Genomic DNA, 25,380 nt, shown 5'->3' on the forward strand with positions numbered 1-25,380 from the left:
GGTGGCTGCTGACCCCAGCCCTTGGCTCAGGGCCAGAGTAGAAAGCCTGGTCGCCGGAGCAGGTGGCGGTTGAGGGGACCGGCCTCCTCGGTTCAGCCCCGCGAGCCTGCGCGGGTCACACCCAACCGGGAGGGAAGGCCGTGGCGCATGCGCTCTGCAGGGAAGGCGCCGCCCGGAACCAGCTGCCTGGGCTGAGTGCGGGAAGGTAGAGCGCAAAGTAGGAAGGCGCTGGCAGCGGGGACCGCTTCCGGATACCAGGTACCAAGTTAGCCTGCGGCTGGCCCCGGAAATTTCACTTTTAANTCGGGGCTGCGGGGGAGCTGTACACCTCGCAGTCGAGAACATCCTCCCCTGAATTTTCTTGTAAAGGCACAGATCTAAGCAAAGATGCTGAGGACCTTGGGAGGATTTTGCAAGGGGATGGAGGCTGCTTCTTCCAAGGATCGCTTCGCTCCGTATCTTGGGGGTTCCCCAGATTTCTTCCTTCCATGGTCTTGAATCTCCCACCTGTCCTTCCTACTTTCCTGGAGCTAGGGACAGATGGGGAAGGGATGGGGCTCTCGGACCATTGCAGAAATAGTTTAACCTTTCCAGTACAACCCAGACTTTAGTCGAAAATGTGTCTTTCGAGCCCCAACGAGTACAAAGATAGGTAGCTTTTTATATAGTCGCTTACAGAAAAATCTCTTAGTGGGTTCTCTAAATTTTGGAGGACTAGGGGCAAGGCACGGCCCTGTCATCTGGTTTTGTACGCGGTGCAATAAATCATTTTGCTGCATTGCACCCAAAATGCTTTCTGGCCTTTCCGAGTGCCGAGCATAGCGTTTGTGATGGGAGCCTGTGATGCAAAGCGCACATCACACATCGTCTCCAACTTTCATTGCTTTCAAGTGTGGTTTTGGGCAGGTCATATGGTCCTGCCATGGAAATGGAACAAGAAGGGTGATTGCTTTTTGTGTGCATTTTCCCTGTGAGTACAGAAACTTCTTGCAAGGATTGAGAATAGATTTATTTAGCCTCCTTAGAACACTCAGTTCAGTAAAGAGATTAAAGGAACAGGCTGTTTCCTGGCAATAGAGCTATCCTGAGGGTCACTTACAGAATGTCTTCCTTCAGGCAGCTGTTCCTCTGGGTCACTCACACATTCATTCAGCAAGTATTTTCTAAGCACCTGCCTTGTGCATGGCAGTGAGCTTGGTGCTATGGGAGAGGAAGATGAACTGAACTTGAGCTTACCCCTGGAGGAGCTTGACTGGCTGGGAGGGAGGGAGGGTAGGAGCCCAACCTAAGTAACTCTACACCAGGTAGAAAGGGGTGGGGCCCCAGGAGAGGGTCAGAAGAGCTGGGGGCTCAGAGGAAGGAGAAGAATCAGCCTTTTATGCCAGGTGGTTGGTTTAACGAGAAAATTAGGTCCCCAAATTACTACCTGATGATGAGTGATTTCTCATAAGCTTCAGATCTTTGTATAAGGGTGTTTTCCTCACTGAGCGTCAGGCATCTTAGACTGTGTCTCACATAGGTCCCATCATTCCTGGCGGCCTCCCTCCTCCTGCCACCACATGCCTCCTGCTGTTCTAGTGCTCCCTGTCGCAGAATAGCATCAAGGACCCCTGCCTCCCACCTCTCCTTCCCAGTGGTCCAAGCCAGAGATCTTGAGGTGAGTCATCACTGACTTATCCCTCCCCACCCCTACTCCCACACTCCCACATCCAGACTTAATTGATTCTACTTCCTGAACCTCTCTCAAATCTGACCCACCCTCGTTGCCATGTCTCCAGGCCAGGCTGCCATCATCTCTTGCTGAGCTTATCTTCCTGCCTCACTCCGTCCCCTCTCCCACTACTGCAACCAGGAAGCACTTGCTGGAATTAAATCTGGGTGTAAGGCCCCCTCCATTCATCCCTTACTGCTCTTGAGACAGAACCCAGCCTCCCTTTACAGGGCTTACATGTGTCCTGGCCCTGTCTTTTTCACCAGCGCCCCAGTCTTCACAACTCCCATCCATTTTGAAAACATGTCATGCTTTGTCGTGCCCCTGGGCTTTTGCACACGTTTTCCCTGCTGCCTAGAACACACCCTTCCTTGCCACCCTTTTCGCTTGGCTCACTCCTTCTCTGCCCAAGGTCCCAGCTGGGACCCCGCTTACTCTAGGAATCCTTCCTCAGGCTCCCATGTCTCATTAGGCACCACTGCTTGTTATGTTGCCTGTGCCTCTCCTCTTAGGGCTCATTAACACATCCACCTCGTCTGCTGTGCAGCACTGCAAGTCCTGGAAGACCAGAGCTTATTTTGTAAAACTTACCCCTTTACCAGGCTTTAGAATCGCAACCTTGCCAATGGACCTGATTGGTTTTGGTTATGCGGCCCTTGTGACATTTGGAAGCATTTTGGGATATAAGCGAAGAGGTAAGCCCTATCCATATATTTCCTCAAAGGAATTGGTGGGAGGATGGTGGTTGTGCTGAGATTATCTGAGGGTCTGTAAGTAAGATAAGAAGCTAAAGATGTCCTAGAGGTGGCTGAGGACCACATGTGGTGCATGGAAGGGAGTTGTAGAGGGAAGTAGGGTGGGTGTGACAGCTTTCCAACCCAGCTTTCTGGGTCTCTCTCCACCCATCATTATCAATTACATAATTAATTGATTTACCTACCTCAGGGCTACTTGCTTATTATCACATGAGGATTTTTGTTTGTTTACATACAGTTCAAAAACTGAATTATGTTGAGATTATGTTTTGCAAAGGAAAATTTGTTAAATACTTAGGTATCGTATCTGAAGTTGTCTCTTCATCTGTATCCAAAGGAAGAAGAAGAAAAACCCCAGTTGATAAATTAAAGGGTTTTCATGGAGAAAAATAAAAGGCCAAGTTTCATTTTTTACTTTGTTTTAAAGTAGAAGTGTTTTTAGTCATGTTGTTTCATATTTCTGTTTCCAATATTTTCATGAAATTTTAAAAATGAAGTTATATTTCAAAGAGTGTTATATTTGTGACATTGGTGGACCTCAACTTGAGTGAAAAAGCTAGGGGCAGAGAGTTATTAGAGTTTCTCCTTATTTAGAGATTGCTAAGAAGTCCAAGGCCAGAAGCACAGGTCTCTGTAGAGACTCAGGGGTGGCAGATTAAAACAGATTCTTTTCGTTTCTTTTTAATGTTTATTTTTGAGAGAGAGAGAGAGAGAGAGAGAGAGAGCGAGCACGAGTGGGGGAGGGGCAGAGAGAGAGAGACACACACACAGAATCCAAAGCAGGCTCCAGGCTCTGAGATGTCAGCACAGAGCCCGACATGGGGCTCAAACCCACGAACCACAAACCTGAGCCGAAGTCAGACGCTTAACCGACTGAGCCACCCAGGTGCCCCAAAACAGATTATTTTCTAAGATTCATAAGAGCCTGTAAGTCACTTAGACTTTTGTTTGTTGTTCTCATTTTCTCTCTCAATATGTGTAGCATCGTGCATATGTATTTAATGGAAAAAATCACAGCACCAAAGACCTGTAAACCACTACTCAAAAGTTCATGTTTTATAATCTACTTTAAGGAGGACTCAGTTTAAAATTCTGATAGGATTGTTATTGAAAAACTTCTCCACTGTTAAAGATGTGTCCAAATAACTTCTTGTTACAGAATAGCACGTTTGGACAGTTTTGCCTACCTTTTACAGGGGTGGGAAGAAGGCTGTGTGTGTGTGTGTGTGTGTGTGTCTGTGTGTGTGTGTGTGTGTCTGTGTGTGTGTGTGTCTGTGTGTGTTGCGGCAGCTGGCAGGGCAAGGAGAGGAGAGACAAGGATTACTTTACATTCTAACCCAGATCCCTTCGGGAACAAATGAAATCACATTCGCCGTAAGGACTCGGAGGGCAGGTGCTTGTCACTCAGCTGCACAGTATGGTTGCTTGGCCTCCTACAAGAGCCCCCAACTAAGTGATCTGGAAGCCCCTGGGGGCATGTGTTCACAAAGAAGCCCACTCTTGTATAATGTAGGCTAAGAGCACAGGCCACAGAATTAGGATTCCTAGATTCTGCTCGTGACACTACTGCTTACTAGCTTGAATACTTGGATGCTCTTGTGAATTGTTTTAGCTTCTGGGTTTAATCCCTCATTCGTATATTAACTGGTTAGGATTAAATAAGATAATGCATGTAACACATTTCACATAGTGCCTGGCCCAGAAGAAACGTTTAATAACCTTGTTTCGGCTGCTACTGTCCTGCCAGTGAGAGGCTCTGTGGGCCAGTGGAGCAAAATACCTTATTCTAGTTTTATATCCTGTATTATATTCTAAGCTGTTTGTGGCCCCGATGTCTTAGAACTTTTGTGTAAAATGAGTCAACTCTTTCTGTTTTTACTTAGATCTTCCCTAGACATGAATCCTGTGCACTTAGGCCAGGAGACCATTTCAAGGGACAGTTATTGAGAATAATGTTGGTTCAGTTAATCATGTGATGTCCGAAAGATGTTTGTTAAGAGGACAAGTATATCTGAATCCTCCACTAGACCAGCTGCCAGGCATAGTATGGGTCAAAGTGAAGGACTGACGGATTTCTTTTCCTGCCGGGGGTAGAGAAAGAGGTGGCACCGTAGCAGATGCTGAGTACCGAGTTCTGGGTTCACCCCTCTCCCATATAGGTTCCCAAAGAAGTGCATAACCAGGAAGACATTATGATTTTGAGGATTTTTCTGCACCAGGTGGCCAGTGCCCAAAGCCAAAGATGGCCAGAAGGCTCACTTGGCCTTCTCCGATACCGGGCCTGAACCTGGCTTCACGCCTTCCTACTCCAGTTCAAAGTCAGGGCACAGCAGCCCCTCTGGAGAAGAGGGGAGCAGGAGAGCTGGTGTCCTGCTCTGAGGGAGGGAAGCCCCCATGTGTACCTTTCAATTCCTTTGAAACTCCCCTACCAAGGCTGCCCCCACCAGGTCAGCACTGGGAGGAAGGGGGTGCAGGACAGAGCTTGGAGCTTCACTTTTTGTAGCACCCCCCTAATGGGCGGCATAGACAGTGAGCTTTTTTGCAGGATCTTGCTGCCTTCCACCAGCCGTGGCTTTGTTATGAGGTAGAGGCCCATGGTCCCAGCTCCTTCCTCGTGTGGGACGAAGTCCCCCAGAAGCCTTCCTGGTTCTCATTCATGTGGGCTGTTGGCCCATTCCCACTGTTTGCTGCCTGACCTCACCAAGACTCGGTTGGCCACCACCACTCCCGCCTCCCACACTTAAGGTGGACGGGGGTGGGGGATTTGGGGGGGATCTTAGCAGTGCAGAAATCGTCAAGGAGTACAGGCAAGAGTCATGGTGAGAAGACACCTTAATTAAGGTGACCTAGTCATGCATTTCAGAAGATGCTTAAATCCCCTTCACTCTTCTCTAATCTGACATCTTCTGCTTAAACATGACCCCTAACAGGGAGTTCCCAGGCATGCGTTTTGTCACTGTTTATCTTGTGCTGCCAAGTAGCCAGCACTATGTCAGGCCCTGGAAAACAGCAGTGAGTGAAAAGAGATGGCTCTCACAAGCAAGTCAGGAGGCCGACCTTAAATATACAGGCAGGTGTCAAATCTATGTTGATGAATAGTGGGAGACTTTGACAGGGGTCCTCGTTCAGAATAGTGGACCAGAGAAGACATCTCTGAGGAGCTAACATTTATAAAGACATCTAGAGGTGAGCGGCAGTTGGCCAGGTGAACAATGCAGGGAAGAGCAGTCCAGGCAAGGAACAGCATGTCTGGAAGCCATGAGGAATAAAGAGTTTGACATATTCAAGGAACTGAAAGAAAGCCAAGGCTCCAGTAATAGAGCAGACTTGGGATTTTCCCTAAGTGCAGTGGGAAGCCTGAAGGTTTTCAATTAGGGGAGTGACCTGTCTGGACGTATGCTTTTAAGAGATCATGTTGCCGTGTTTGCAGAATAGATTTGTGGAAGAGAGGAACAATGAGGAATTTAATATTATCTCCAACTGTAACATTGTATATTTTTATATATTTGACACAGATGATATTATTAACTCTATTTTGCAACTGACAAAACTCAGAGCACTAAGTGACTTAGCCAAAGTCCTGCAGGCAACAAATGGAAGAATTAGGACTAGAACCTAACCTCATTCAGAATAGTGCTGTGTGTGTGTGTGTGTGTGCATGCGCATGCACAGACTCCTCACTGCAATGGTTTAACCGTGGCTACAATCTGAATTTCCTATAGATATTTTTAAAATAGAGATGTCTTGACCCTACCCCAACGGATTCCAGTCTGATAGATTCTAAATAGAGTGAGCTCCACGAAACAATGACTGTGTATCTCGTTCACAGCGTCACTGGCATGTAGCCCACTGCCAGTGCACAGGAAGTACTCAGTGCTGGTCACAGCACACTGATGCAGTGGATGAATGAGCTGGGATCTGGGAGTGCACTGGGTGGGTAGGTGGCTGGCTGGCTGCATCAGTGCCCTGGTTCTTCCCGTTTCTCAGTAAGTCACCATCGTACCTGCGTCCTGACATCTTGAGGCTGGAAGGTTTATTAATTATTCAGGACAGAACCACTGCTTGGTATGCACAGGTATTCTACTTCCATGAGCTTAAATACTGGTGCATCCTATTTTTACTATCACAACCTCAGAGTAAAAAGATGGAGACAAAGAGAAGAGAAAAAAAAGGGGGGAGCAGGGTGGTATAAAGAAGTCAACTAATTGTCCAAGGTCAAAACCACTACCACCAGGCACGCTTTCTTATTCCCTCAAGTCATGTCTAACCCTGACATTGCTGTGTATTTGGGGTTCCTCTGCCTTGCATTAGGGGTTCAGCAGGGAAGTCTTATCCTAGAAACTATTCATGAGTAGACTGATATTTAATTTGGCTTTGTCTAGTTACAATGCTCAAGTAGAAATGCATGTATCACACTTGAAGGAATGGAAGGAATTCCTTTCAGTTGGGGATTCTCTTTCTGAACCTATTTTTTTTTTCCAGGTGGTGTTCCATCTTTGGTCGGTGGTCTTTTTGTTGGATTTTTGGCCGGGTATGGAGCTTACCGAGTCTCAAATGACAAGCGAGATGTAAAACTGTCACTGTGTAAGTAAGGCATTTTTTCCAGTTATGAAGGGTTGATCCTTGGGAGTGGCTTTTTTGATACCCTATGCCAGGTACCCTAGAAAACATGCAGTTACATGGCAAGTACATATGCATATGTCGAGACTGAACACAATTCTTACTCCTTTCTACACAGACTCAGTCAAAAATGAGGATATTGCTACCAGGCCTTCAAACACAGAACATATTTCTATGAAGCTTATTACTAGAAAAATAAAATTAGAAAAATCAAGGAGTTATGCCCAGATTTTCTGCTAACTTCCCTAAGTGCATATTAGCATAGTTTTCATGTTGCTATTAAAATACCTAAAAAGAGACCGCCTTACATTTTACTTAATTCACAAGCAGCTTTTAGGTCCTGTTTTACCTTAAGACTTAATCTGAAAAACCAAGCTGATTCTTTTTTAGCTTCTTCTCCTGTTGGGCTTAGTAAGGGAAAGTCCACAGTAAAAATGGAGGCCCGTGTGTGTTTAAAGGCCCGGGATGCTTGGATTTCTTTAGTCCAGCTTGAAATACAGTGGAGGTTTGGAAATTGTTCTCAATTTAATTTGATCATTACTCAAAGTGCCCTGGTGGGTTATGGAAGAAAATACAAATGAAGACAGTATCAGTTCAGTATTTGAGGGAGAGAAAGAGACTTAGTGTGGTTTTTTTTTTGTTTGTTTGTTTGAAACAGGAGCTAGAGATTGTTTTTAATAATGAAATAATGTCAAAGGAAGAAACATATCAGCAAGATGTGGATATACTGGGCTTTTTATCCTTGTGTGTTTAAGTACTTCACATGTTTATTGTCAGTCATTTTTTTATATCAGCAAGCGATTTTTCCTTGAAAGCTCTTCTTTTAATTTTTATTTAATGTTTTATTTATTTCTGAGAAAGAGAGAGAGACAGCGTGAGCAGGGGAGGGTCAGAGAGAGAGAGGGAGACACAGAATCTGAAGCAGGCTCCAGGCTCTGAGCTAGCCATCAGCACAGAGCCCGACGTGGGGCTCAAACCCACCAACCGTGAGATCATGACCTGAGCTGAAGTCGGACGCCTAACCAACTGAGCCACCCAAGCGCCCCGAAAGCTCTTTTTAAATTGTGACATCAGTGCCCTAAAAAAACAGCCTCTCTCTCCATATTGGTTCAGCTCCTAAAAGGCTGGTATGCTTCTAAATTTAATATTATTACCTAAACTACTGTTATTACTTAAAAAAAAAAAAAGATACTGATTATTTTCTTTACTTTCAGTGAACTAAGCATTTATTGGATTTCCCCTTGTGGATCCAGACATACCGCCTAGTGTTCCTGAAGAAAGTTGAGGAAGACACAATCCTAGCCTTCCAGGAGTTTCTAGATATTTAAGTTAAACCAAGACTTCTTCTTTTAAAGATCTTTCAGGAATAGATTTTAACATCCTTACTTGCTCAACACCTTTTTAATAAGCTAGTTCATAAAGTCTTTTAATAGAGCACTTTATCTTTTCAAGAAGATAGCAACTCAGTACTTACACACAGTAGTTGTTATATCAAAAGGCTGAAATAGGGGCACCTGGGTGTCTCAGTTGGTTAAGCATCCGACTTCGGCTCAGGTCATGATCTTGTAGTTTATGAGTTTGAACCTGGAGCCTGCTTTGGATTCTGTGTCTCCTCTCTCTCTGCTCCTCTCCTGTTCATGCTCTGACTCTCTCTCTCTCAAAAATAAACATTAAAAAAAATTTTTTTTAAAGCTCAAATGACACGCATTTTTTTTAAATATAAACAAGCATTGAGAATGTGTTTGCAACTGCAGTTCATGCCTTGGTTTGGTTGGTTTGTAGTTACAGCTTTCTTCCTGGCCACCATAATGGGCGTGAGATATAAGAGATCCAAGAAAATCATGCCAGCTGGTCTGGTTGCAGGTTTAAGGTAAGAAAAACTATTTTGATCTCTACTTTCTTCTGCCATTATTTTGAAGCGCTGATTTTTGCCATTATTTTGAAGTGCTGACTTTTTGGCAGGAGTCAGTTTTCATTTGAAAGGTCAAAGTAAGTTTTATGACAATAAACATGGCCGTAAAACCTTAAAATATCATACATCCAGTCAATCTTTGGTATTGATGTACCTATGAACATTTTTGTGGAGGACTCATTGGGTTTCTATAGTGTCTGATCACAAGTACTTGCCTACCTTTTTCAGAATAAAGAACTAAATTCAGCCTCATTTTTCCTCAAGATTTACTCATCTGATACTTAGTCTCTCTTAGAGCATTAGACAGAGTGGTAGTCTGCTATATTTTTTTTTTTTTGAGTTTTTAAGGGAGGAAAGTTAGTATTTTTTGAAAAGGTAACAGGGAGCCTCTTATTTTCCTTAATTTGATCCTAGTAATTCTATCCATGATATTAAGCATATTACCAAGTAAAAATTTACAGGTAACATTTTTAACTTTTTCCTAAAAGCTGCCTTTATTATGTTGAAAGCCTTCAACATATTCATTTCCTTTGTTACACATTTTTACTTTTTTACTTTGGAATTTCCAAAGAAATGATGAAATATATACAAAGACTGATGCTTATTGCAACTTTATTTCTTTTTCTTTCTTTTTTTAAAAAAATATTTATTTATTTTTGAGAGAGTACAAGTGGGGGAGGGGCAGCGAGAGGGGGCCAGAGGATCTGAAGCAGGCTCTCTGCTGACAGGCTGACGGTAACAAGACCAGTGTGGGGTTCAAACTCACCAACTGTGAGATCATGACCTGATCTGAAGTTGGACACTCAACCGACTGAGCTATCCATGTGCCCTGTTTTTCTTAATTTTTTAAATATATATTTATTTATTTTGACAGAGAGAGAGAGGAGGAGGGAAGGAGAGAGAGAGAGAATCCCAAGCAGGCTTCACACTGCCAGCACTAAGCCTAACACAGGGTTCGAACCCATGAACCGTGAGATCATGACCTGAGCCAAAATCAAGAGTTGGACGCTTAACCCACTGAGCCACTCAGGTGCCCCTGCAACTTTATTTCTAATGGAACAAATGATGAATTAAAAAATTAGAAACAACTTAAGGAGTGCCTGAGTGGCTCAGTGGGTTAAGCATCTAAATCTTGATTTTGGCTCGGGTCATGATCTCATGGTTCATGGGTTCTAGCCCCATGTCTGGCCCTGTGCTGGCAGCATGTAGCCTGCTTAGGATTCTCTCACTTCCTCCTTCTGTCCCTCCCTCCCTCTCTCTCTGTCTCTCTCAAAATAAATAAACATTTTTTAAAAATTTCACCAATAAGGAAATGTTTCAATACATGTTTTGTCTACTTAATGAACTACTGAGCAGGCATTACATGTACCATTTTCAAAAACTATTTAGTGGCATTAGAAAATCTTAATGACACAATAGAAGATGAAAACATAATAAACAACCAAATATAGTGTGATCTCAAAAGCTTCTGTATTAAAAACCAAGATAGGAAGGAAATACTTTAAACTGTTAAATAGTGTTTATCACTAGGTGGTAATGCAATGAGTAATTTCTACTTCGCTATATAAACTTCTGGTGTGGCTACGTATAAAGTTTATGGCTTGATTGGGGGTGGGTGTCAGAGAGGAATGTGATTAGAAAGTACTGCCTTCCAGTGATGGCTGTGTTCTAAAAACGATATTTAGTGATAGAAAGAATCAGAAGCAGGATTCATGGGTCAAGAAGACAAGGCCCCAATCAACAGAAAGTAGCTGAGATTATAATAACAACACCCCAGAATTGCTCCTTGATTATTTTTTCTTCTTTTATTTTCTTTTTTTGTTTTTTATTTATTTTTGAGAGACAGAGAGAGACAGCGCGAGCAGGGGAGGGTCAGAGAGAGAGAGAGAGAGAGACAGAGAATGCAAAGACAGGCTCCAGGCTCTGAGCTAGCTGTCAGCACAGAGCCCGACACGGGGCTCAAACCCATGAACTGTGAGATCATGACCTGAGCTGAAGTCAGACGCTTAGCTGACTGAGCCACCCAGGTGCCCCTGTTTTTTCAAGCCATGTGCCTTCACTAGCTTATGAAAGATTTGTGTTTCTTTTCAAACCTTTCTCTTATAAAGGCTCATCCCAGATTTTCAGAACAATGAGTACTGATTTGGCTCATGCAATCAATCAACATTTTTAAGTAGCTTATTCAGCCAGGTCTGAGAAGTTCCTTTACAGGGATAACGAGATCACTCCTGCTCCAAGGAGAAGCAAGAGAGAATCCTGGAAGCCAAAGTTTCCTAACAGTACAGGTTTGGTGAATATATGAACCTGTCTTATGCCATGTAAGTGTGACCTGACCTTTGCCCTTCTTTTACTTTAATCCAGCCTCATGATGATTCTGAGACTTGTCATACTGCTGCTCTGAAAATCTGGAGGAACTGAAAACTAAATTCATGGGATTCTACTGTAACGGGCAGAACATACACTTAGTATTTCAAAGTTAAACTTCAGGAGTGCCTGGGTGGCTCAGTCGGTTCAGCATCTGACTTCAGCTCTGGCCATGATCTCGCAGTTCGTGAGTTCGAGCCCCGCGTCAGGTTCTGCAACTGATGGTGTGGAGTCTGCTTGGGATTCTCTCTCTTTCTTTCTCCCCTTTCTCCACTTGTGCTCTCTCTCTCTCTCTCTCAGATTAAATAAATAAACTTAAAAAAAAGGATAAACTCCAGCATGGAATGTTAAGTGTCTTAATCTACATTAGAAACAACAGAAACATTCAATATGAACACTAGTTTGAGGGATTATTTTTTTAAAATAAAACCTCGACTGTTTTTCTACTTGTCCGATAATAGTTTCATTAAAAATATTTAATAAATCATTATACTCTCTTTCATTTGCTGCGTCTAGTTTTTATATGTGTGGGGTGTTTTATTTTTTGATAATTCCACCTACTGGTATCTGAAGTTTAAATTAAACTGCCAGTTATCAGATAATGGAGTGCCCAAAGTGAACTTTACAAAATACTGATGGGTCCGTTTGTCGTTTGTGTTATGTTAGAAAGTATATTTCTTCCATTTTAATTGTACTGCTGCCAGTGGTATTTTTTCTCAGCACACTCTGCATACTGACGCAATGCATTCAGTATCCAAATAAAATGCATTCTGTTTTAAACCTGGTTCTCTCATCTTAGTGTCCTCTCTATATATTCCCAAATGATTTTTAACATTTAAATGCTCAATTATTAATGAAAGTGATTGGAAAGGAGGTTTTTTTAAGCCAGAACTCTTCCTCAGGAGCAGATACTCTCTCTCACTGAAACAGTAATAGTTTTAAAACAAAAATGACTTTGTCCCCAAATCACCACATCATTTTTAGGAACAGTCATGACTTAATGTCCAAGGCACTTACTTTTAGGCCCCAGACGGAACATCAAGAAACCTGAGTTTCAGACCAGTCCTCCCACAGGCAGGTTGTATGTTCTTTGGAAGGTCGTTTCCTCTCTCCGGGTCTCAGTTTCTCATCCTTAAGGAGGAATTTGGACTAAACGGTGAACAAGATCCCTTAAAGCTCTCAACGTCTGCAATTTTGATCCTATTGCCCCTACTCAGTGATCTCAGATCTCAAACCCACTCTTTGCACGAGATGGGGAGTGGAGTCCCAACTGAGAAGAGCAGAGTTGATACGGTTGTGTTCAGTTGCCTTTCCCAGCTGACTTTCAGTGAAATTATTAGACTTCCAGTGATAAGTAATTCGGTTAAGGGAGGAAAGGAAGGGAGGGAGGAAGGAAGGAAGCTACCAGTTTAACCAAATAGAAAACCCAGACAAAATCCTTGGATATACTTTAAAAATATTCTTTTTTTTTTTAATATTTTTATTTATTTCTAGGAGAGAGAGAGAGACAGCGTGAACAGGGGAGGGTCAGAGAGAGAGGGAGTCACAGACTGAAACAGGCTCCAGGCTCTGAGCTGGCAGCCAGCACAGAGCCCGACACGGGGCTCGAACCCACAAACCGCGAGATCATGACCTAAGCGAAAGTCGGACGCTTAACTGACTAAGCCACCCAGGCGCCCCAAAAATATTCTACTTTTTAAAAGAAATCCCATTTATCCTAATGGTGCAAAGAGGTTGTTACCACAGGCAAGGTTGGAAAAAGTGGTTATCACTAGGGTGCTCTATGCATTTGCTGACTATAGAGATGGTTGAAAAGACCCTTCAGATTTGGACCGACAACAGTTTACACTCAAAGTATGATTATGATACTGAAGAAGAAACTAAATGTGAACTTGGTGATAAAAATATATGCTCTATCTATAAAATACTCTAGTGACTGAACACTTAAGAAACCAGTTTGAAGCTATGCTCTGTCCTAGACTTTCCCCCAAAAGGATGTGGAAATGTATGACGGTTGGTATTTACATGGGGTTTTTCCTTTTTTAAAGAAGTCCTTGATACCCGTTGACTTACATAGGATTTTACTCTTTTGCAATAAGTAGAATGGAGAAGAATCTTTATTTGGATGATTCTGATGGATTGGTGTTTTACTGTTTTATAAACACACACACACACACACACACACACAGAAAAAGTGTTGTCTGATTTGCAGGCAAGTGTTAGGTAGTTTATTTCGTTTTGCTTATCTTTATCAACTTGACCTTACGATACCTTTTTGGGTATGCCTACAAATGTGAAGTGAAACGTGTGGAGTCCATTAGACCTCTTCATTTGTTAATACTCAGCTACTATAGTAGCCATGTTTTTAAGAAACATGCCACATTCAAATTTGAATATGTTCTTCACGGTCTCAATGGAGCCTTCATCTAGTGGAGGCTTCCTTTGGCTTCCAGGCTGGAGAAATTTGTGAATTGTGGGAATGCAGCTGGTTCTGGCCTTGAACTCCTAAAATGCAGAAGTATACAATCCATTAAAAGAGAATATGGCAAAATAGACAAAATATAAGCATTGTACATTTTTGCATATGAGATAAAGTGTTTAAAAATTATATTCCTCACGCTGGGAGAGGTAGAGGAGAAAAAGGAATTTTCATACCTGATGTGGCTTACAAAGTGATGACTTGTACAAAGCAAGTTAGCAATATTTCTCAAGAACCACGACAATGTTCATAGGCTATAACCAAGTGACCCCATTTTTCAGATTGCAGCCTAGTGATACCATCTTAAATGTGGAAAAATTTATACCCATGAAGATGCTGTTGCAACATTATTCATAAAAGCAAATACTCCAGAGTATCCTGATATATAACTAATAAATAGAAGTCCTTATGTCATAAGGATTTTATGTCCTAAGCATTTTTTCCATGTTGTAACGTAATCTTTGAAAATATACCTTTAGGTAACTGCATAAAATTCTACCCGATAAATGTATCTTAATTTATGTAGACATTCCTCAGATATTGAATATTTAAGTTGTTTATGATGTTCACTATTTAGGTTATTCTGGGGCACCTGGGTGGCTCAGTGGGTTAAGTGTCGGACTCCTGATTTGGCTCAGGTCATGATCTCACGAGATCGAGCCCTGCATCAGTCTCTGCACTGACACCGAGGAGCCAGCGTGGGATTCTCTCTGTCTCTCTGTCTCTGTCTCTCTCTCTGCCCCTCCCCTGCTCATGCTCTCCCTCTCTCACTCTCAAAAATAAATGAAAAATAGTAAGTTATTTGGAGCACAGTAAATGGAATATTATATCGTCATGAAAATTGTTCAAAAAATATTAAGACCATATTGTATAAAATGAGGCAGACTAAATAATAATACCAAAACATGCACATAATGTAATGTGAAGTGGGACATGGAGGCTGCAGAATTACCATAACTTGGATTACAACTATTTTAAATAAGCATATATTTAAAAGGTTAGAAAGGAATCCACCAACATAGCAAAGTGTCTTAGAATGCAGGCCATGGAATCAGTCAGGCTGAGGGTTTGTACACCAGTCCTGTCACCTACTGACAGTGTGACTTGAAGGAAAGTTCTCTGACCTCTTGGAGTCCTTTCCTATCCACTTTGAGGATGGAATGAAATCAATGAAGTACTGTGCATTCAGTGCTTGGTACGATGCTTAGCACCTGCGAGTATAGTCACTGGCTCTGGTTACTGCTAAACAATGGCTGTGTTAGGACGAGAGTATCTTCAATGTTTTCCCATCACCTTATCTGGAGCAAGAAAGCCATTTTATTGAGGTCCTGCCACATTCTGGGCAAAACCTTTGAGACTTGAGTCCTGCCAGAAGTCTGCCCCAGATCCACGTGCTGGCCCACATGCCCTTCTCTATTTTCCCGTATCTCTCTTTATTTTTAAAATCACTACCTTATACTGAGGTTACCTGTCTATGTGCTTGTCTCACCCACTTGATGTGTTCTTTGAGAGTGTCTTTGTATCTTGGCAAAAAGAAGTTAGTAAGTTCTTAAATGCTAATGAGAATGAGAATAAGAATTAGAATGACTGAAAGAAAGAACAAACAAATGATAAAAATTCATTCTTCCTGCAGTTCTTGGGAGTTATTTGGAGAGCGTTACCTGTAGCAGAGGGAAGCCTGTGAGGACACTGGGTTTGCACTCTTCAGCCATTAAGATGACTTCAAAGAGCTGTATATCAGCCCAGCTCAACCGGTTCCCCACAAGAAAATCTTGCCCATTGTCTCTTAGTGCCTGCGTGATAGTTGAGAAGAATTAGAGGATTTAGGGATTATACTAGCAAGGCAATTTAAAGTCAATGTGATTGGCAGAAAGTCTTTAAAAAAGGTGTGGTTCCTAATCTTGGCCACTGGCTAGCTGTGTGAGCACAAATAAATCCCATCTCTGAGGGCTTTGGTTTGTTCATCTGAAAGAAGTGGACTAGTCCGAATCCTCCTGAGTATTCTGAACACCAGAAACAGCCTAATCTCACATACGCCTTTGTCTTCTTTCCATTGTATGTACTCTATGAACCTTTATAGAATAATTTTATCCCCACAGCCTGGATTGGTGGTTCTCCTGGGTCTGCGATGATAATTCTCTCCTCACACCATCTCAGGGCAGGCTCCTTAGATTTGTTGCTCTTTGAAGGAGAACACGATTCTCAAAGGGACATACACCTCATCTATGAGCAGATTTTCTTCTCTTTAAAAAATTTTTTATGTTACTTTAGAGAGAGTGTGTGTGCAAGACAGGGAAAGGGGCAGAGGGAAAAAGAGAGAGAATCTCAAACAGGCTTGGTGCTTAGTGCAGAGCCTGATATGGGGCTTGATCCCATGACCCTTGGATCATGACCTGAGCTGACATCAAGAGTAGATGCTCAACCGACCGAGTCACCCAGGCACCCCACAAATTTTCTTCTAATAAAGCTCTGACTTATGGGTCACTTTGTGTTAAAAATCAACTGAATATTAAAGGTTGGAGTAGTAGGTCACTAAAGTATTTTCTAGCCCTAACCCTCTGTGATTTTGTGATGCTTGGACATGGGATCAGAAGTTGGAGAGACCTGACTGTAGGCGTCAATGTTGTTAGTTGTATGACATTGGACAAGTTACTTTGCTTCTTTAAGCTCTGATTGCCTCATCTGCAAAATGAGGATAACAATGTCACATCTTTGATGGAGTTCTGAAGATTACATGAAATCATGTAAGCAAAATGCATAGCACAGTGATTAGCACAAAGTAGGCACAAAGCAAAAATGAGCCATCATATGATTAACACTGTTTTGGTGATGATGATGTTGTTGATGCTGCTGACTCATTGTTGTTGATTTTTAGCCACCAGAGAAGTCTCTGTTCTTCATAGCACCCCACAACAAACACTTAGGTCATTGGGAATAGTGGTGTTAAACATTGATTCCATTGCCAATATTGGTAAAATTATAAGATCAAGATCTCTTAAATTATATGTTAATTACATCAGAATAGATTATCTTTTTAAAAACAATTTTTAACATTTATATATTTTTGAGAGAGATACAGAGTGCAAGCTGGGGAGAGGCAGAGAGAAAGGGAGACAGAATCTGAAGCAGGTTCCAGGCTCAAAGCTGTCAGCACAGAGACCAACGTGAGACTCAAACTCACAAACCATGAGATCATGACATGAGCCAAAGTCAGACGCTTAACCAACTAAGCTACCCAGATGCCCCAGAGACTATCTTTTAAATGATTTTGAAGGAGTCATACTGAGAAAGCCTGAGGTGTAGACTGTTCAGTTTGATTTGCCTTCCATCTTGGACCAAGGGGGCTGATAACTCACTGTAACAAATGAAAAAGTATAACCTAGGAAGAGTATCAGTCATCTATTCTAAATACATAAACATCAAATAAATAATCTACGTTATATGATTAGGCTATAAAATTGTTAATATGATAAATATATTTCCATGTATGTACTAAATCCTTCAATTATAACCATTGGTACTCAACTCATAAAGAATGGGTTAAATCAGCATTGCTGGTAGGTTTGGAAAACTGACCTGTCTCATTTTTACCAAAACCTTAACATTTTTCATGATGCTTTCCTATGTTGACTGATATTATAATGAATGCAGCTGGAGGTCAAGTGCATTGATACTAAAGAAGTCATCCAATCCTTGTATTAGGGCTGACACTGAGCATTTGCTTAAAACTCAAGCTTTTCAGACATTATTTTCAGCTGTTAAAAATGCAGAGATAGATGAAAATAGTGTTATTTCTAGAACAATTTTTTTCTTAACTTTTAGAATATTGTGTAGAATTCTGATAAGCCTTATGAACTGCCCTGGGCCCTGTACTATCCAGTGTATTTCAGAAGTAACATCCATCCTTTCCACCTCTTCCTCTCTACTTAGTGTGGAATTTTCCCCCTTGAATCCTCTTTATAAGACTCTGTTTTACTCCATAATTAAATCAAGTAACTGAAATTCTGTCAGCACTAGGACTATAAATATTGCTGGAATTATGTATGAAATCCTTAAAAATATATAATGCAGAAGACCAGGGTGAGAGGAGGGAGGGCAGATTTGTCTTATAATGGTAATTGGGGGAAGAATTTTGCTTTCACAAAGTGTGTTTGGGATGTTTATCCACCAATAAAGTTCTTTATTTTTAGTTTAGTTGTTTTTTCTCCCGTTGATCCATGTCATAGAGCAGGGCAGAAGTTTGTTGCTTACCTTCTCATAGACAGGGAAGAATCTTGTAGTGGCTCTTTCAAGGATATGTTCAAGATTCATCTCCTTCTCTTCAGGCAGAGAGAGTGGAAAGAACATAATCATGTCACTCAGATCCTTTAAGCCCTCCACATACATGTCGATCCTAGAGAAGGGATGATAATTCAAAGAGTTCCAGGTAAAAGAACCATCATTTCATGAGCCAAAGAAACATGTTAACTAATGCCTCAGTTTAACCTGCCTAATTAGCAGGTATCAAATTGTCCCATGAGTTAAAATCAAGCATTTCTACCTGCATGCTATTTCTTTGAGCTATTAAGATCAATTTGAGAAATAGGGAAAATTATAGGACTAAAGTATGTGAGCAATTATGTGGATGTGAATTTCAACCCTGTGACATGAGTGCTAATTAAAACAGAGTATTGAGATAATCCTAAAGTATTAAATTAGGCAAAGATCCTATTTGGCTACTTAAATGTTATTGTAACAATGAAATCACCCATATCTAGACAAGGGAGGAAAGAGGGAACTAGAGACTTCTATGCTGCCTACAACATCTCCATCTGGATTGAAGGTTCTTAAACTTAGAATAATTTAGGAAGGCACAGAACTTATTCGACGGGTTCCCCCTTACCACTCACATCTCTATGCCAGAATGAACAGAAAAATAGGTACTATGTTAGACAAGGCACCATGGCATAGTGTAAAGACTACTTACTACTGGACTGGAAAACCTCTGTCCTGCTCCAAAGTAAGTCTCTTAATCTTTTGGAGCCATAGTTCTTTTAGATTTAACCTAGAATAGGAACAAGTATCTTGAAATGGCCTCAAATACTTTACTACTCCTGCCACTGAGAACAAGTCTCCTTCTCCCCTTGAATCTGAATGGGCCCTGGGGACTTGTTTGACCAGCACAGTGCGGGGAAGTAATGTTCTGAGACTTCTAAGACTAGATCATAAGAAGCCTCACAGCTTCTACTTGGTCCTCTTCCATATTTGCTCTGAGGGATGCCAGCTGCCTCATGGAAGAAAAAGCTCAAGCTGGCCTCATGGAGAAGTCATGTGGAGGGAGATAGAGACCCTGCCAGGCCATTTGTCCCAGCTCTCCCAACCCAGGTGCCAGACATATGAGTGAGGACCTGCATGAGAGACTCTCAGTGCCATCCAGCTGATCTGCGTCAACTCACAGAACTGTGGGACAAAGCGTTTGCAGCAGTTGAGAGCCAGAAGAGTAGCATTCTGAGCAGTAGGGTTGCTTTGGGATTATGTAGTTGAAAGAGTTTGTGTGTGTGTGTGTGTGTGTGTGTGTGTACACGTATGTGTGAATGATCTCATTTATTATAGTTTTACTGGATGGTCAAGTAGAAAGAATCATAATAAAGATACATGAAAGTGGGAGAAAAAATCTATGTTGCTTTAGCATAAGATAAAACACGAAATGTGCTTCAAGAAAACAATCAAGTCACACTGGAAATGCCTTAAATGTCTACATGTGTAATGATTCAGCAAAGCCCAACGCGCTAATGACGAGTCATTACCGCATGCCGCAATGCTGCAAAGCAAAGCCATTCTTTTACATTGCCTTTATCCAAGTCCATTAAGAAATAATGGTTCTAAGATGAAAGTCGTGTTAGGGTTTCAATGAAAATGTTTGGCACACCATGCTGAAAAGTCAACAATCTGCTTTTATGTAGTTGAAAGAGTTTTAAGATAAAAAGTATGTAACACATAAAAGGTTTCATCATAACAATATACCAGTGAAGGCACCATAAAAATTCTTAATTCATTTGTAATTTTTAAACATTAGTGTGAAAGATGTACTTAAAAACCACAGCTCCTTAGAGAAATGGCTAAGTCCAGTCCGGAACAAGAGATGTACAGGATTAATTTAGATCATCATATTAGACCAGGTAATAAGGAAGTTATCAGAGACCACCAGAGTAAGGTCAAATATTTCCAGCAGCCACCTGGCTCCACTGGGCAAAGGTAGGACAATTTGAGCCTAAATAATAATAACAACTAAAATGAATTGAAACACATCAAAGATATTTAAATCAATAAGATTATAGTGATACTAGAACAATAACAATAACTAACTGATCAGTGTTGTAGGATGCAGGTGAGCCAACTCATTTGGAATATTCGGAAACAAAGGTGTATCATGTCTTTCCTTTGAGAAACTGTACTCCAGGTAACCAGGTAGTAAACGGGAGTTTTTCTTTATAGGAGTATTCTAGATAATAAATGCAGCAGGAATGATAGCACTGAATGCCAATGACTGTTAAGATCATAAAGAGTAGACAAGAAGACATTTTTTGCTTCCTGATAGGGGAATGCACCCATACCTATGAAATAGCTTGCAAAAACCACCAGTATTTGAGTCTGATAAAACCTCAATATCGGGGCGCCTGGGTGGCTTAGTCGGTTAAGCGTCCGACTTTCGCTTAGGTCATGATCTCACGGTTCGTGGGTTCGAGCCCCGTGTCGGGCTCTGTGCTGACTGCCAGCTCAGAGCCTGGAGCCTGTTTCAGTCTGTGACTCCCTCTCTCTCTGACCCTCCCCTGCTCACGCTGTCTCTCTCTCTCTCTCTCCTAGAAATTAAAAAAAAATAAAATAAAACCCTCAATATCTAACAACTAATTTCCAGGAAATACAGAGCAGCAGAATGTGTAAACTATACTGCAGGGATGCATTCAACAGAAATTGGCAGTTAGAATCTGGTAAAAAGCAAGAGAAAGCTTATTTTAAGATTTAAAAATGCAAGATACATTTCAAAAATTTTACTGCACTAAAAACTTTAAAGCTAAGTTTCTGAAAATAAATGCATTCATTCTGTGTATAAAATGATGAGAAATTTATTTAAAACATACCACATTTGGTAAAAATGGATGGTTTGCTGTTTACCAACTAATGCTTTCCTAATTCTGCACAATAATTTGCAATTTAGGGTCACTGTTTCAAAATCTAGACAGGCCAGAACTATTGTGCTGGTTCGCCCATTGCAAAAGGACTGGTGTGTGCACGTGAGAATTAAGACTGTCTGGGAGACTGCAGGGCTGTCTGGTGTACCAGAGACTAGGAAGGTGGTTTCCAAAAGCTGCTTCTGGAATCAATTTCACACGTTCATGCCCCAAATCTGAGTTTGTGTTTGTACCCTGTGCTTTACTCCCACCTAGTGGAAGCAAACACAGATTTCATGAAAAATAGTCCCATTTCCCTCACTGCTTTTTGTCCTTGCTTTGTACTGGATATAGAATCAGAAAATGAAATAAACTGTGTAACTGGCCATGAATTGATAATTGTTGAAAGTAAACATTGTGTATAGAGGGTTTATTTTACCACTCTCTCTCCTTTGATGTGTGTTAGTTTTTTCCATAATAAGTTAAAAAATAAGAAAAGATTTTCAATCCATCTATCATCAATTATGATTAATCTAGCATCTGTTACAATTGCTAACATGCCTAAAGGTTAAATATTGTTTTCTTTTTTAAATTTTGTTTTAAGTAAGAAGTGATTGTTGTTACCAGGCGTGTTCCTGTAGGTTTCTTCCATACAAGTCGTATTTTGCAGCTAGGTATCGTTGGATAGCTCTGGTTTCTACCAGATTCATTCCATCAATTTCAACCATGGGTACTTGTTCATACATCAGAGTTCCGCCTTAAAATGTACAAAGGAAAGTTAGGTTACTTACTGTCCCTGATGGTAATAACTAAATTTTCTTTAACTCTTAAGATGCTACAAAAAGGGAGTACATAATCAAATATTATTAAAATATTTTAGAGACTGATCTAAAAGGAGAAATATTTGTGCACTTATTCACAAAAAAAAATGTGTACAGTGCAAGACTTGAGGTTGTATATTCTGGGAGATACAACAAAGTACAGACACAGAAGCTTTCTTTCTGGCCAAGAATACCCCTTTCTCACCACTTACTCTCCATTCCTGTAGCCACCCTATGAGTTAACTCTCTTTCCCTCTGAGCCGTCATAGTAACGTCCTAGCTGATAACTCAGCCCTCAGATGGGCCTTCCATTTTTTAAATTAAGTTTTTTAAAATTTTATTTCCAGTGTAGTTTCAAGTGTACAAAATAGTGATTCAGCAATTCCACACATCACTCAACGGTCATCATGATAAATGTACTCTTTAATCCCCATCACCTCTTCCCCCCATTCACCGCTCCCCACCTCCCAGTTTGTTCTCTATAGTTAAGAGCCTGTTTTGTGGTTTGTCTCTTTTTCCCTTTGTTCATTTGTTTTGTTTCTTGTATTCTACATATGAGTGAAATCATATGGTATTTCCCTTCCTCTGACTGGCTTATTTTGCTTAGCATTATATTCTCTAGATCCATCTATGTTGTTGCAAATGACAAGATCTTATTCTTTTTATGGCTGAGTAATATTCCATTGTATATCTATATATTTATATACAGGTATACATATATATATATACACCACCTCTTCTTTATCCATTCATCTCTCAGTGGACATTTGGGCTGTTCCCTTATCTTGGCTACTATAAATAATGCTGCAATAAACAGTGGGATGCATGTATTTCTTCAAATTACTGTTTTTCTATTCCTTGGGTAAATACACAGTAGTGCAATTACTGGATCATAGGGTAGTTCTAATTTTAATTTTTTTTATTAAATACACTTTATTATTTAAAAATAATAAAGTGTCATAACACTCTGTTTAAACCTTTCCATGACCCCTCTTTGCTTATAAGACAATAATACTTAACCTCAACCTGGAATTCAAAGCACTCCTTGAAATTTGCCTCCATGCACTTTCCACACATTATTCCGCACCACTCTCCTGTGTGAACCTTCCATCCTTTCCCTCCCTTCTCCCAGTGGGAATCCCAGTGACCTCCCATCTGGGTGACAGCTCTTTGTTTTGGGCTTAGTGTTCAGTCTTTCAGGGAATCTTTGTATTCAACAACAACAACTTGAGAGAGGTGGTTCCATTTAAAAGAATTCCATTCTCTGCGCCTATGCATCTCTCCCTCCCTCCCTCTCTGTCAGTATGTCTGGCCCTTCCTCAGAAGGGCAACGGTAAAGCTGGCACTTTCTCCCACTTAACACCTCAAGTTGAGCCAGTTCTCTGGACTGGATCCATGGCAAGAGCATCCTGGCTTTCTGCTTCTGCCACCAGGTTTCACTGTAAGGACACTCTCTGCTCCCTAATTACGTCAGTTGGGGTCTAGCTGGGAGACAGAACCATACCAGTAACTTCAGTTACTTTAACCACACATAGTTACGAAGAAGTTAACTGGGTCCTGGAGACCCGAGAGGCAACAAAGGGACAGTGCAGTGTCATGAAGGTGGCTATTGTGGAAAGTAGTATCATCCTTATGGCTGAGGGAGCAGGGGGATAGGGCTGAAATCAGAACAGTTTAGGAGCCTGGAGGCAGGGCCCCTCCTACTTTGAACTCTCCTCTGCCTGTTGAAAGATCCAAGTGCTGCCTTCTTGACATAGAGATACATCAGATATTGTCTACCTAACTTTCTCTGCTCTTTGTGTGGGGGCACCCGAGGGGCTCAGTTGGTTAAGCGTCTGACTCTTGATCTCGGCTCAGGTCATGATCTCAGGGTTGTAAGATCAAGCCCTGGTTTGGGCTCTGCGCTGAGCGTGGAGCCTGCTTAAGAGTCTCTCCCCTTCTTTCTGCTCCTCCCCTCCTCATGCTCTCTCGCTCTCTCAAAAATTGAAGAAGAAGAAGAAGAAGAAGAAGAAGAAGAAGAAGAAGGAGAAGAAGGAGAAGGAGAAGATTCTAGAATCTGTGTGTGTGTGTGGGGGGGGGGTCTGCTGTGTGCTTCTCATAGAGATGGAGAGACCATCTATCTCATCCTTGGTCTAATGCACCATCATGTGTAACAGGCTTTTTTTCTCACCTTGGATTAATTTCTCAAATTCTTCACATGTTTCAAAAAGTTCTTCTTCAAACTAAAAAGTGAAAGACAGAATATAATAACTTGGTGCCAGTTATCATTTTGAGCTTTGTTATTACTTTCAATATCACAGAAAAAGAACTGAATAGAAGTAAATGGTCTAACCACCAATTAAACCAATATTTCAAGTAGTTATTAAACCCATGCTGGCCTCTTCTGAGTTTTATGAACCCAAGGAAATTTTTATATGAAACCAAAGAAAAGGGATTACTGAATTCAGCTGATCCTGAGTAACACTGATACCTCCTGTTGTATGGACCGAACCTGCCAGACGGACTTTTCAGATCACAATCTTAATGCTCAGACAAGTTGCTTTCTTCTAATTTCAGTTTCCTAATGTGTGAAAATGAAGCTAATACCTACTCCTGATGCCGTCATGATGGTTAAATAAGACCCTATCAAAGGAAGACTAACTCAATGTTTGGCTCAATATTGACCATTGTCACTGTTTTCCTCAAAACTTTCCCTTGGGTCGTGTTTGTTGTCCCTCATTTCCAGGGTTCAAGAACAAGCACACTTTTGTTTGATCATTCTATTGTATAGACACTGGCTTAGACAGAGAATTTAAATTGCATCAAATCTCAGAAACTACGTGGTAACAATCTAACTGAAAAAATACATCTACAGATTGAATGTGTACGTTTTGTATGGTATAATTTCAATGTAAAATTTAAAACAAATGAGTTTTCTGTGCTATTTCTATCATGACTAGAGATGGGAAACACAATGCATAAATAGAAAACAGTATTTTCCCTAAAGATTTTAGCCTACCCCCTTTGTAACAAAAATAATTCAAAAATTTTACATTTATAATTTGGGATGATAAAAAATATTAAGAAAAGGTACTGATACCATGGTTCCCCAATGTTGTTCCTGAATACTTAATGTTAACATTAAACCCAGGTATCAGATCACCCATATTCCTAAACCTTGAAAACCAGCATTAGCTACAACTCTTGGTGCTCTTCTTTTCTAAGCCTTCATTTGATGTTTATGAAGCCCAGAGAGGTTAATTGACTTGCCCAAAGTCCCTCAGCTAAAAGGTGGAAGAACCAGGGCTAGACTCCCTTCTCTCCAAACTCACGACATTTTAGACATTATCATCTTGCTAAATATGTAATTTGTATTTGAATAAATTTTTAATGTTTATTTTTGAAAAAGAGAGAGACAGAGCATGAGTGAGGGAGAGCAGAAGAGGAGACACAAAATCCCAAGCAGGTTCCAGGCTCTGGGTTTGTCGGCACAGAGCCCGATGTGCAGGGCTCAAACCCACAAACCTTGAGATCATGGCCTGAGCCAAAGTCAGCTGCTTAAGCAACTGAGCCACCCCTGTGCCCCATCAT

The 25,380-nt window shown here is 41.2% G+C and overlaps 2 protein-coding genes across 3 annotated transcripts in view; one reads left to right on the plus strand and one right to left on the minus strand.

Annotated features, from left to right (window-relative positions):
* Positions 1–150: 150 nt before the first annotated feature.
* On the plus strand, positions 151–12,146 carry TMEM14A (transmembrane protein 14A). The gene is made up of 6 exons (XM_077752837.1): positions 151–258; positions 1,520–1,657; positions 2,314–2,406; positions 6,949–7,050; positions 8,869–8,956; positions 11,360–12,146. The coding sequence occupies exons 3-6, from the start codon at positions 2,337–2,339 to the stop codon at positions 11,397–11,399; spliced, it is 300 nt and encodes a 99-aa protein (XP_077608963.1). The 5' UTR covers positions 151–258; positions 1,520–1,657; positions 2,314–2,336; the 3' UTR covers positions 11,400–12,146.
* A 1,430-nt stretch (positions 12,147–13,576) lies between these two features.
* The window catches only part of LOC144222375 (glutathione S-transferase-like), a 21,604-nt gene continuing 9,800 nt past the window's right edge, over positions 13,577–25,380 (minus strand). Inside the window, exons 3-7 of one of the 2 annotated variants that reach the window (XM_077752868.1) lie at positions 23,981–24,032; positions 21,614–21,746; positions 18,093–18,234; positions 15,503–15,634; positions 13,577–13,867 (exon numbers count right to left, since the gene is read on the minus strand). In XM_077752868.1, coding sequence (XP_077608994.1) covers positions 13,697–13,867; positions 15,503–15,634; positions 18,093–18,234; positions 21,614–21,746; positions 23,981–24,032 — 630 coding nt within the window. In that variant the 3' untranslated portion in view covers positions 13,577–13,696. The remainder of the gene's footprint in view (positions 13,868–15,502; positions 15,635–18,092; positions 18,235–21,613; positions 21,747–23,980; positions 24,033–25,380) is intronic. The other variant, XM_077752869.1, reaches the window with a different exon arrangement.

This window comes from Crocuta crocuta, unplaced genomic scaffold, assembly GCF_008692635.1.
Source record: "Crocuta crocuta isolate KB4526 unplaced genomic scaffold, BGI_CrCroc_1.0 scaffold291, whole genome shotgun sequence".
In the NCBI taxonomy this organism is placed as follows: Eukaryota; Metazoa; Chordata; class Mammalia; order Carnivora; family Hyaenidae; genus Crocuta; species Crocuta crocuta.